Source organism: Panthera uncia, chromosome D1 (assembly GCF_023721935.1).
Source record: "Panthera uncia isolate 11264 chromosome D1, Puncia_PCG_1.0, whole genome shotgun sequence".
In the NCBI taxonomy this organism is placed as follows: Eukaryota; Metazoa; Chordata; class Mammalia; order Carnivora; family Felidae; genus Panthera; species Panthera uncia.
In genome coordinates, this window is record NC_064808.1 from 47,461,943 (window position 1) to 47,474,842 (window position 12,900).

Genomic DNA, 12,900 nt, shown 5'->3' on the forward strand with positions numbered 1-12,900 from the left:
TTGACTTTTATATTCATACTTGTTGCCTCATGGTTACAAGAGGCTTTCTATGTTTACATTCAGGGCAAGAAGAGGGGAAGGTTGATGCCAGCGGTATTTTCCCTCTTGTATCAGAAAACAAAAGCTTTCCCAGAAATTCCCAACAACTTCTGTTGTCTCATAGGCTACAACCATGTTCTATGACCATCCTTAAGTGCAAGGGAGGCTGTGAAAGTGAGTATTGAACTGGGTGTAATATTACCCTGAATGATATCGGGGCTGTATTAGCGAGAAAGAAGCAGTGAATGAGTTGTGATTAGACACTAGTTGGTGTGCCTTAGCTGAAATGTCTCTTCCTCTGTGGAGCCTTTTCTGATGACCTCAGACTGAGTCAGTGAATTCCTCCTCAGTGCTCCTGTGGTGCTTTGTTGTTGCCTCTTCTCTATAATCTCTATTCATTTGAGCTATTATGGGAACAGTTTGAGAGCAGAGATTATTTACTCATTTTCTTACCCCTAATCTGCTAGCACATATAGATGTTAAAAGTTGTTTGCTACATGCATGATTGAAAAGACCTTTTTGTTCAGAGTCCCTGTCTAGATCAGTTTAGGTAGAAAATAGTCTCATCTGAGGTATCAGATTAAGTCATGTGTTCACTTCTTTGTGGGTTGTTGAGTGTCCTTGTTGTAGCCTTTTTGTGTATTTTGTTCATTTACTTAACAAATTGCATAATACCTATTGCACGTTCAACATATGGTAAGTGCTCAGCAAATATTTACTGAGTGAATGAATGTGCCTGGCATTTCTCTAGGTTTTGAAGATAAAACTGGTGACAATTTGGACAAAGTCCTGCCTTCATCAACCTTACATTCTCTAGCCTTCTGTCTTTACCTTGTAGCTCTTGTTCTAAGCCTTTCATTAAGATGACAGTCCTCTTGGCTAATGAGGACATGTTGCCTATGCAAGTGGACTGCTCTAACACAATCATTCTTGCTTTCTGGAACACATCAGGCTTCATATTCCTGAACCCTGCTTAAGGTTTTGGTCCTGGGAAGCTTGACAGATTTTTACAAGAATGTGGAAACGTTTAGAGAAACATCTCCCAGGCCATCAGCTTAAATCAGGACTTCCTGATCTTTTCATATTTTGCTACCTTTGAAAATGATAATATTTGTATATGACTCACTGGAATAAAGGGAGAAGTTTGCTTATAGCTAGAGGCTATGGAGCTAGCAGCTCTAGTCACTTGAGGCCTTGCCCATCTGTCACAAGTGTCTAGGCAGTCAGTTCTCAGCCCATCTCTAATCCATTTGTTGAACACCAAACACTGAAGCATGCTGATTTGAATTACTCTGGTCTCAGTTGTGACCAGGACTTGTGTCTGTTCTCATGGAATATGGAAGGAGAGTCAACTAACCCTCATTCATATGATTAATTTCAGCAAAATTGGTGTCACAGACCCTTAGGCAACTCTATGTACTCCAAATAGTCTAAACTTTTTTTTAATGTTTGTTTATTTGTGAGAGAGAGAGAGAGAGAGAGAGAGAGATAGGCGTGAGCAGGTGAGAGGCAGAGAGAGGGAGAGACAGAATCTGAAGCAGGTTCCAGGCTCTGAGCTGTCAACACAGAGCCCAACACAGGGCTTGAACTCATGGACCATGAGATCCTGACCTGAGCTGAAGTCAGATGCTTAACTGACTGAGCCACCCAGGTGCCGCTGTACTCTAAACATTCTAGAGCAGGGTTCTTGCCACTGGCCTCAGATCTCTAGCCTGGAGGACTAGTTCAGTCACCTCATTCCATCTTACACTTTAGCATCTTGAAGCAGGCTTATTGGAAAATGGTAAACACATAAATAAGGGGATATTTTTGGAGATCCTTTAAAATGCTACATTTAAAAGGGATCTTGGGGGCACCTGGGTGACTCGGTTGAGCGTCTGACTTTGGCTCAGGTCATGATCTCACGGTTCGTGAGTTCAAGTCCCACATCAGACTTGCTGCTGTTAGCCTGTCAGCATGGAGCCTGCTTTGAATCATCTGTCCCCCTCTCTTTGCCCCTCCCCTGCTTGTGCTCTCCCAAAAATAAATAAATATTTTTAAAAGGGGAGGAAACGGGAAGATGGCAGAGCAGCATGGAGACTCAGGTTTTCTTGTCCCTGAAACACAGCTAGATCACACCAAACCATTTTGCACACCTAGGAAATTGATCTGAGGATTAACACAACAATCTGCATAACTTGAGCCACAGAACTCAGCAAGTTCCCAGTGCGGAGAGGTGAACTGGGGGAGAGAAAAGCTGTGGAAGGTAGGAAGCTGTTTTTGCGGAGAGAGGGCAGAGAAAGAGCAATGGGGAGAGTGAGACAATTTGGGATCATGAGAGAAAAGCACTCCCCTGAAAGTAGTTGGAGAGAAAGAGAGAGAAAGAGTGAAAGCACTTGCAGGGGACTGAACAAGAAATCTGTTCCCCAGAACCATTGACGGAGAGAAAGGAGAGGGTTTCAATACCATTAGGATTCTATAAACAGTGGAGTACAGAGTCTGAAATTCTGGAGGTCAGTGCCTGGCAGTGTTCTGGTGAGGAAGCAGGTGAATCCCCAGGAGCAGGCACTGGGGTCTGAGGGGTCCATTTGCCACAGTGGAAGAAGCGGTTCCCATATGTGTAGAGCATTTGGCTTTCACTCCATACAGCCTCCACACAGGCAAAGGTCCCAGTGGACCCCGGAGAGCAGTCACATTTGCTGGTATTGGGACAAAGACACCAGCATGTGGTGAAACCTGGTGCCAGCTGTTTGTTGTGATTTGCCATAATCTCTGAACCTTGCTGCTGTATGATCGCACAAACATTCTCTGGGGCAAGCCGGCACCCAGCCATTGCTCAGTGAGACCCTCCCCAAGTTGTAGGGGTCTCTGAAATGAGGGGTTTGAAATGCATCCCCATCTGAGGTAAAACTCTGGAGGGAGGTGCTGCTTGGCAAGCTGATGGCTTGGACATGGACAGGGTAAAGGTGGGGAGTGGACAGAGGCCTGAGAAAAAGGAAGGGTGCTTGATCACAGGTTGGTGAGAGTGCAGAGTTCCTGTGCCAGAGACTAGGGAGCTGGGTGAAGCCATTTCCATCTCTCAGGTGCATGCAAGTGCATGTGCGCCACACTGATCAATCCCAGTAAGCTAAGCAGCGCTATCTACTGGAGAATGGAGCCGTTACACCACGCCCTGCCCAGCTGCACCCTCTAAGCACATCCCCTAGAAGACCAGCACAAATCTCTCTGCCTGCTTAGTGTATGGACTATAGAGTGCTTCATAGTTTGAGTTTTAGAGGAAACTGGATATAACTTCATTCGGGTTTCATTCTGTTTGCTGGTTCATTTATTTGTGCTGTTTTTTCTTTGCTTCTGTCTTTGTTTAAATTTTTCTTTTTTTTCTTAGAAACAGAAAGAAAAAAATTTATTTTCTTTTTTGAAAATTAAAATTAAAAAAATTTTACTACATTTTTAATTAAATTTTTTAAATTCTATTTCATTTAATCTATTTCATTATATATATATTTTTACTTTTGAAATTTTTTCTTACCTTTTTTCTTTCTTTCCCTTTTTTCTCTATTCTGTCAAGCTTCCTTCAACAACCAGCCCAAAATACACTGAGGATCTAGCTTCCTTTATTTGATTTTTTTGTTTTGTTTTTAATTTTTTAATTTTAATTTTGTTAATTTTTTTTCTTCCTCTAAAATTATAAAATGAAGGAATTCACCCCTAAAGAAAGAACAGGAAGAAATAACAGCCAGGGGCTTACTCAACACAGATATATCTGAACTAGAATTTAGAACCACGATAATAAGAATACTACTTGGGGTTGAAAAAAAGCATAGAATCCCTTTCTGCAGAGATAAAAGAAATAAAATCATCAGGACAAAATTAAAAATGCTATAAGTGAGATGCAATCTCAAGTGGATGCCATGATGCCAAGGATAGATAAAGCAGAGTAGCAAATCAACAATATAGAAGACAAAATAATGGAGAATAATGAAACAAAAAGGGAAACAAAGGGAAAAGAGCATGATACAAGACTTAGAGAACTCAGTGACACATTAAAAAGGAATAACATCTGAATCATAGGAGTCCCAGAAGATGAAGAGAGAAAAAAAGGGTCAGAAGGTTATGTGAGCAAATTATAGTGGAAAACGTTCTTAATCTGGGGAAGGATACAGATGTCAAAATCCAAGAAGCACAGATAACTCCCATTAGATTCAGCAAAAACCTGCCATCAGCAAGGCATATAGTCAAATTCACAAAATACACAGACAAGGAAAGAATTTAAGAAAGCAGCAAGGGAAAACAAAAGTCCTTAACCTATAAGGGAAGACAGATCAGATTCACAGCAGACCTATCCACAGAAACTTGGCAGGCCAGAAATGAGTGGCAAGATATATTCAACGTGCTGAATTGGAAAAATATATAGCCAAGAATTCTTTATCCAGCAATGCTATCATTCAAAATAGAGCGATAAAAGGGCGCCTGGGTGGCTTAGTCAGTTGAGTGTATGACTTTGGCTCAGGTCATGATCTCCCAGTCTGTGGGTTTGAGCCTTGCGTTGGGCTCTGTGCTGACAGCTCAGAGCCTGGAACCTGTTTCGGATTGTGTGTCTTCCTCCCACTGCTCCTCCCTGGCTTGCACTCTGTCTCTCTCTCTAAAAAATAAATAAACATTTAAAAAAAAAATTTAAAAAAAACCCCAAAACAAAATAGAGCGATAAAGAGTTTCCCAGACAAACAAAAACTAAAGGAGTTCATGATGATTAAATCAGCCCTGCAAGGAATTTTAAGGGGGACTCTCTGAGTGGAGAAAAGGCAAAAAAAACCCAAAAAGACCAAAAAGCAACAAAGACTAGAAGGACCAGAGAACATCACCAGAAACTTCAACTCTACAGGCAACACAATGGCACTAAATTTGTATCTTTCAGTACTCACTCTAAATGTCAATGTACTAAATGCTCCAGTCAAAAGACAGGGTATCAGAATGGATAAGAAAACCAAGCCCATCTATATGCTGCTTACAAGAGACCCATTTTAGACTTAAAGGCACCTGCAGATCGAAAGCAAGGGGATACAGGGTGCCTGGGTGGCTCAGTCGGTTAAGCGTCCGACTTCAGCTCAGGTCATGATCTCATGGTTCCTGAGTTCAAGCCTCGCATTGGGCTCTGTGCTGACAGCTTGGAGCCTGGAGCCTGCTTCAGATTTGGGGTCTTCCTCTCTCTCTCTGCCCCTTGTGCACTCATGCTCTCTCTCTCTTAAACATAAATAAACATTAAAAATGTTTTTAAAAAGGTAAGGGGATGTAGAACCATCTATCATGCTAATGGTCACCAAAAGAAAGGCAGAGTAGCCATACTTATATCAGACAAGCTAGATTTTATTTTTTTATTTTTATTAAAAAAGTGTTTTTTAATGTTTATTTATTTTTGAGACAATGCGAGAGAGTGCAAACAGCAGAGGGGCGGACAGAGGGAGACACAGAATCTGAAGTGGGCTTCAGGCTCTGAGCTGTCAGCCCAGAGCCAGATGCAGGGCTCGAACTCACAAACCGTTAGATCATGACCTGAGCCAAAGTTGGATGCTTAACCGACTGAGCCACTCAGGCGCCCCAAGACAAGCTAGATTTTAAAATAAAGCCTGTGACAACGGATGAAGAAGGGCATTATATTATAATTAAGAGGTCTGTCCATCAAGAAGGCTTAACAATTGTAAACATTTATGCCCCCAAAGTGGAAGCACCCAAATATGTAAGTCAGTTAATCACAAACATAAAGAAACTCATTGATAATAATACCATAATAGTAAGGACTTCAACACCCAACTTAAAGTAATGGACAGATAATCTAAGCAGAAAATCAACAAGGAAACGATGGGTTTGAATGACATACTGGACCGGATGGACTTAAGACACTTTCAGAACATTTCATCCTAAAGCAACAGAATACACATTCTTTTTGAGTGCACTTGGAACATTCTCCAGAATAGATCACGTACTGGGACACAAATCAGCCCTCAACAAGTACAAAAAAAATAGAGATCATACATTGCATATTTTCAGACCACAACACTATGAAACTCAAAATCAACCACAGGAAAAAAATTGGAAAGACCCTGAATACTTGGAGATTAAAGAACATACTTCTAAAAAATGAATGGTTAGCCAAGAAATTAAAGAGGAAATTAAAAAGTACATGGAAACCAATGAAAATGAAAACATGACAGCTCAAAACCTCTGGGATGCAGCAAAGACAGTCATAAGAGGGAAGCATATAGCAATCCAGGCCTTCCTAAAGAGGGAAGAAAGGTCTCAAATACACAACCTAACCTTAAACCTAAAAGAGGTAGAAAAAGAACAGCAAATAAAGCCTACAACCAGAAGAAGGGAAATAAAGATTGGAGCAGAAATCAATGATATTGAAATTTAAAAAATAAACAAAACCTTGGTAGAACACATCAATGAAACCAGCAGCTTGTTAATTCTTGGAAAGAATTAACAGAATTGATAAACCCCTATCCAGATTGGTCAAAAAGAAAAAGGAAAGGACCCAAATAAGTAAAATTACAAACGAAAGAGGAGAGATATAACCAACACCACAGAAATACAAACAATAATGAGAGAGTATTATGAGGAATTATATGCCAATAAATTGGGCAATCTGGAAGAAATGGACAAAACTAAACATAACTACCAAACATAAACTACTAAACATAAACTACCAAAACTGAAACAGGAGGAAATAGAAATTTTGAACAGACCCATAACCAGTAAAGAAATTGAATCAGTAATTAAAAATCTCCAAACAAACAAAAGTCCAGGGCTGGAGGGTTTTCCAGGGGAATTTTACCAAACATTTAAAGAAGAGTTAACACCTATTCTTTTGAAGCTGTTCCAAAAAATAGAAATGGAAGGAAAGCTTCCATACTCACTCTACGAGGCCAACATTACCTTTATTCTAAGATCAGACAAAAACCCCACTAAAAAGGAGAGCTACAGAGCCAATTTCCCTGATGAACATGGATGCAAAAATTCTCAACCAGATACTAGCAAATTAGATCCAACAATGCATTAAAAGAATTGTTCACTGCGATCAGTGGGGTTTATTCTTGGGATGTAGGGCTGGTTCAGTATTTGCAAATCAATCAATGTGATACATCACATTAATAAAAGAAAGGATAAGAACCACGTGATCCTCTTAGTACATGGAGAGAAAGCATTTGACAAAATACAGCATCCTTTCTTGATAAAAACCCTCAAGAAAGTAGGGATAGAAGGATCATAACTCACGATCATAAAAGCCATATACAAAAGACCCACCATTAATATCATCCTTGTTGGAGAAAAACTGAGAGCTTTCCCCCTAAGGTCAGGAACATGACAGGGATGTCACTCTCTCCACTGTTACTCAACATAGTATTGGAAGTCCTAGCCTCAGCAATCAGAAAACACAAAGAAATGAAAGGCATCCAAATTGGCAGGGAGGAAGTCAAACTTTCACTCTTTGCAGATGACATGATACTCTATATGGAAAACCCAAAAGATTCCACCAAAAAGCTGCTAGAACTGATCCATGAATTCAGCAACGTTGTAGGATAATAAAATCTGTACAGAAATTGGTTGCATTTCTATACACCATTAATGAAGCAGCAGAAAGAGAAATCAAGGAATCAGTCCCATTTACAATTGCTTCAAAACCCATAAAATACATAGAATAAACTTAACCAAAAAGGTGAAAAATCTATGCACTGAAAACTATAGAAAGCTTATGAAAGAAATTGAAGAAGACACACACAAAAAAGGAGAAACATTCCATGCTCCTGAATAGGAAGAACAAATATTGTAAAAATGTCAATCTACCCAAAGCAATCTACATATTCAATGCAATTTCTATCAAAATAATACTAGCATTCTTCGCAGAGATAGAACAAAGAATCCTAAATTTGTATGGAACCAGAAAAGACCCCGAATAACCAAAGCAGTCCTGAAAAAGAAAACCAAGGCTGGAGGCATCGTAATTCTGGACTTCAAGCTGTATTACAAAGCTGTAATCATCAAGACAGTATGCTGCTGGCACAAAAACAGACACATCAATCAGTGGAACAGAATAGAGAACCTAGAAATCCCATAACTACATGGTCAGCTAATTTTTGACAAAGCGGGAAAGAATATCCAATGGAAGAAATTGTGTTGGGAAAACTGGACAGCAACATGCAGAAGAATGAACCTGGACCACTTTCTTACACCATACACAAAAATAAACTCAAAATGGATGAAAGATCTAAATGTAAGACAGGAAGCCATCAAAATCCTAGGGAAGAAGACAGGAAACACCCTCTTTGACCTTAGCCTCAGCAACTTCTTACTTGACATGTCTCTGGAGGTAAGGGAAACAAAAGCAAAAATGAACTATTGGGACCTCATCAAGATAAAAAGCTTCTGCACAGCAACGGAAACAATCAGCAAAACTAAAAGGCAACCGATGGAATAGGAGAAGATATTTGCAAATGACATAGGGTAAAGGGTTAGTATCCAAGATCTATAAAGAACTTATCAAACTCAGCACCCAAAAAACAAATGACCCAGTGAAGAAGTGAGCAAAAGACATGAATAGACACTTCTCCAAAGAAGATATCCAGATGGCTAACAGACACATGAAAAAATGCTCAACATCACTGATCATCAGGGAAATACATATCAAAACCACAATGGGATACCATACTTGTCAGAATGGCTAACATTAACAACTCAGGCAATGGCAGATGTTGGCAAGGATGTGGAGAAAGGGGAACCCTTCTGCAGTGCTGGTGGGAATGCAAACTGGTGCAGCAGCACTCTGGAAAACAGTATGGAGGTTCCTCAAAAAATTAAAAATAGAACTACCCTACAACCCAGCAATTTTACTACTAGGTATTTATCCAGAGGATACAAGAGTGCTCTTTTGAAGGGGCCCATGCACCCCAGTGTTTATAACAGTGCTATTGACAGTAGCCAAAGTATGGAAAAAGCCCACATGTCTGTTGACTGATGAATGGATAAAGAAGATGTGGTATATATATATATATATATATATATATATATATATATAATGGAATATTACTTGGTGATCAAAAAGAATGAACTCTTGCCATTTGCAACAATGTGGATGGAACTAGAAAGTATTAATCTAAGAGAAATTAGAGAAAGACAAATATCATATGACATATATATATATATATATCATATAATATAAATTCCACATATGAGATATAAAACAGATGAATATAAGGGAAAGGAAGTAAAAATAATACAAAAACAGAGAGGGAGATAAACCATAAGAGACTCTTACATATGGAGAACAAACTGAAGGTTGCTGGAGGGGTGTTGTGTGGGGGGATGGGCTAAATGGGCAAGGGGCATTAAGGTGGACACTTGTTGGGATAGCACTGGGTGTTACATGTAAGTGATCAATCACTAAATTCTATTCCTGAAGTCATTATTATACTATATGTTAACTAGGTCAGATTTAAATTAAATAAATAACTAAAATAGGGGGATCTTGATGGCAATCAATTCTACTCACCCACTAATTTTATAGATAAAGACATTCCTTTGATTCACCCCTATATCTGCAGGGCCTAGAGTAGCACCTGGCACTTTTTTTCTTTCTTTCTTTCTTTTTTTTTTTTTTTTTTGAGAGAGAAATGGGGAGGGGCAGTGAGAGATAGGGAGAGATAGAATCTTAAGCAGGCTCCACACCCATCACTTAGCCTGATGCAGGGCTTGGTCTTACAATCCTGAAATACTACACAACCCTGAGATCATGACCTGAGCCAAAATCAAGAGTCGGACACTTAACTGACTGAGCCACCCAGGAGCCCCTGGAATTTTATATAAATGGAATCATACATTGTTTTCTTTCTTTCTTTTCTTTTTTGTCTTGCTTCTTGTAATCAGCATAATTACTTTGAAGTTCATTTATATTCTGTTTATTGCTGAGTAGTATTCCATTATATGGATATTACTGCAATTTATTTCTTTTCCTGTTGGTGGATGTTTGGGCTATGAACAGTTTTTGTTTTGTTTTGTTTTGTTTTGTTTTACATGTTTTCTTTTCCCTTGAATAAATACCTAGGAGTGGAGTGACTAGATCATGTATGACAGGGTGCCAGTGGGGGAGGGGCAGCTGTCAGCACAGAGCCCGGCATGGGGCTCAAACTCACGAACAGTGAGATCATGACCTGAGCTGAAGTCGGACGCTCAACCAAATGAGTCACCCAGGTGCCCCTGTATGTTGACTTTTTTAAAGAAACTGACAAATTGGGGCGCCTGGGTGGCTCAGTCGGTTAAGTGTCCAACTTCAACTCAGGTCACGATCTCACGGTCCATGAGTTCGAGCCCCGCGTCGGGCTCTGGGCTGATGGCTCAGAGCCTGGAGCCTGCTTCCGATTCTGTGTCTCCCTCTCTCTCTGCCCCTCCCCCGTTCATGCTCTGTCTCTCTCTGTTTCAAAAATAAAATAAACGTTAAAAAAAAATTAAAAAAAAAAAAAAGAAACTGACAAATTGTCTTTCACAGCACATTTTATATTCCTGCTAGCAGTGCATAAGAATTATAGTTCCTCTACATTGTTGCTAACATTTTTTTATGGTCAGTCTTTTCAATTTTAACCCTTCTAATAGGTTTGTAGTGATATCTCATTGTGACACCACAATGAGATATCACTACAAACCTATTAGAATGTGTTGATTTGGGTCTTCCTGATGATTAACGATGTTGAACATCTCTTGGTCTGCTTATTTGGCATTCATTCATTCATTCATCTTTTCTGGTGAAATGCTTATTTAAATATTTCTCCCCTTTTTGGAGGTTGTTTTCTTATTGTTGAATTTTCCAAGTTTTTTATACATTCTTCATACAAGTACCTTATCAGATACATAATTTGCAAATATTTCCCCTACTCTGTGGCTTGTCTTTTCATTCTCTTTACTGTTTTCTGAAGAGCAGTGTTTAAGAAAAACTGTGCTTTTAAAATGTTGATGAGGCCTGATTTATCGTTTTAAGAAAAAATGGATCAAATCTTTAAAAAAATAAATGAGACGCCTGGTTGGCTCAGTTGATAGAGCATGTAACTCTTGATCTCAGGGTTATGAGTTCAAGCCCCACCTTGTGTGTAGAGAATACTTAAAAATAAAATCTTAGGTAATTTTGAAGAAGAAGACCAAAGCAGGAGGCATCACAATCCCAGACTTTAGCCTCTACTACAAAGCTGTCATCATTAAGACAGCATGGTATTGGCACAAAAACAGACACATAGACCAATGGAATAGAATAGAAACCCCAGAACTAGAACCACAAACATATGGCCAACTAATCTTTGACAAAGCAGGAAAGAACATCCAATGGAAAAAAGACAGTCTCTTTAACAAATGGTGCTGGGAGAACTGGACAGCAACATGCAGAAGGTTGAAACTAGACCACTTTCTCACCCTATTCACAAAAATAAATTCAAAATGGATAAAGGACCTGAATGTGAGACAGGAAACCATCAAAACCCTAGAGGAGAAAGCAGGAAAAGACTTCTCTGACCTCAGCCGTAGCAATCTCTTACTCGACACATCCCCAAAGGCAAGGGAATTAAAAGCAAAAATGAATTACTGGGACCTTATGAAGATAAAAAGCTTCTGCACAGCAAAGGAAACAACCAACAAAACTAAAAGGCAAACAACGGAATGGGAAAAGATATTTGCAAATGACATATCGGACAAAGGGCTAGTATCCAAAATCTATAAAGAGCTCACCAAACTCCACACCCGAAAAACAAATAACGCAGTGAAGAAATGGGCAGAAAACATGAATAGACACTTCTCTAAAGAAGACATCCGGATGGCCAACAGGCACATGAAAAGATGCTCAACGTCGCTCCTCATCAGGGAAATACAAATCAAAACCACACTCAGATATCACCTCACGCCAGTCAGAGTGGCCAAAATGAAGAAATCAGGAGACTATAGATGCTGGAGAGGATGTGGAGAAACGGGAACCCTCTTGCACTGTTGGTGGGAATGCAAATTGGTGCAGCCTCTCTGGAAAGCAGTGTGGAGGTTCCTCAGAAAATTAAAAATAGACCTACCCTATGACCCAGCAGTAGCACTGCTAGGAATTTACCCAAGGGATACAGGAGTACTGATGCATAGGGGCACGTGTACCCCAATGTTTATAGCAGCACTCTCAACAATAGCCAAATTATGGAAAGAGCCTAAATGTCCATCAACTGATGAATGGATAAAGAAATTGTGGTTTATATACACAATGGAGTACTACATGGCAATGAGAACGAAATATGGCCCTTTGTAGCAACGTGGATGGAACTGGAGAGTGTGATGCTAAGTGAAATAAGCCATACAGAGAAAGACAGATACCATATGTTTTCACTCTTATGTGGATCCTGAGAAACTTAACAGAAACCCATGGGGGAGGGGAAGGAAAAAAAAAAAAGAGGTTAGAGTGGGAGAGAGCCAAAGCATACGAGACTCTTAAAAACTGAGAACAAACTGAGTGTTGATGGGGGGTGGGAGGGAGGGGAGGGTGGGTGGTGGGTATTGAGGAGGGCACCTTTTGGGATGAGCACTGGGTGTTGTATGGAAACCAATTTGACAATAAATTTCATATATTGAAAAAAAAATAAAATCTTAGGGGCACCTTGGTGCCTCATTCAGTTAAGCCTCTGACTCTTGATTTTGGCTTAGGTCATGATCTCATAGTTCCATGAGTTCAAGCCCTAAGTTGGTCACTGTGCACTGACTACATGGAACCTGCTTGGGATTCTGCCTCTCTCTCTGCCCCTTCCTGACTCGGACTCTTTGTCTCTCTCAAAATAAATAAATAAACTTTAAGAGAAATCTTAAAAAAAAGAATGGGGT

At 39.7% G+C, this 12,900-nt stretch overlaps 1 protein-coding gene across 2 annotated transcripts in view; it reads left to right on the plus strand.

Moving 5' to 3' along the window:
* Nucleotides 1-12,900, plus strand: part of DENND5A (DENN domain containing 5A) — a 120,468-nt gene that overhangs the window by 74,075 nt on the left and 33,493 nt on the right. Inside the window, exon 9 of one of the 2 annotated variants that reach the window (XM_049650369.1) lies at nt 64-213. The exons of the other annotated variant lie outside the window; for it this stretch is intronic. Within the exon in view, the coding sequence (XP_049506326.1) occupies nt 64-213 (150 nt within the window). The remainder of the gene's footprint in view (nt 1-63; nt 214-12,900) is intronic. 2 annotated transcript variants of the gene reach the window in all.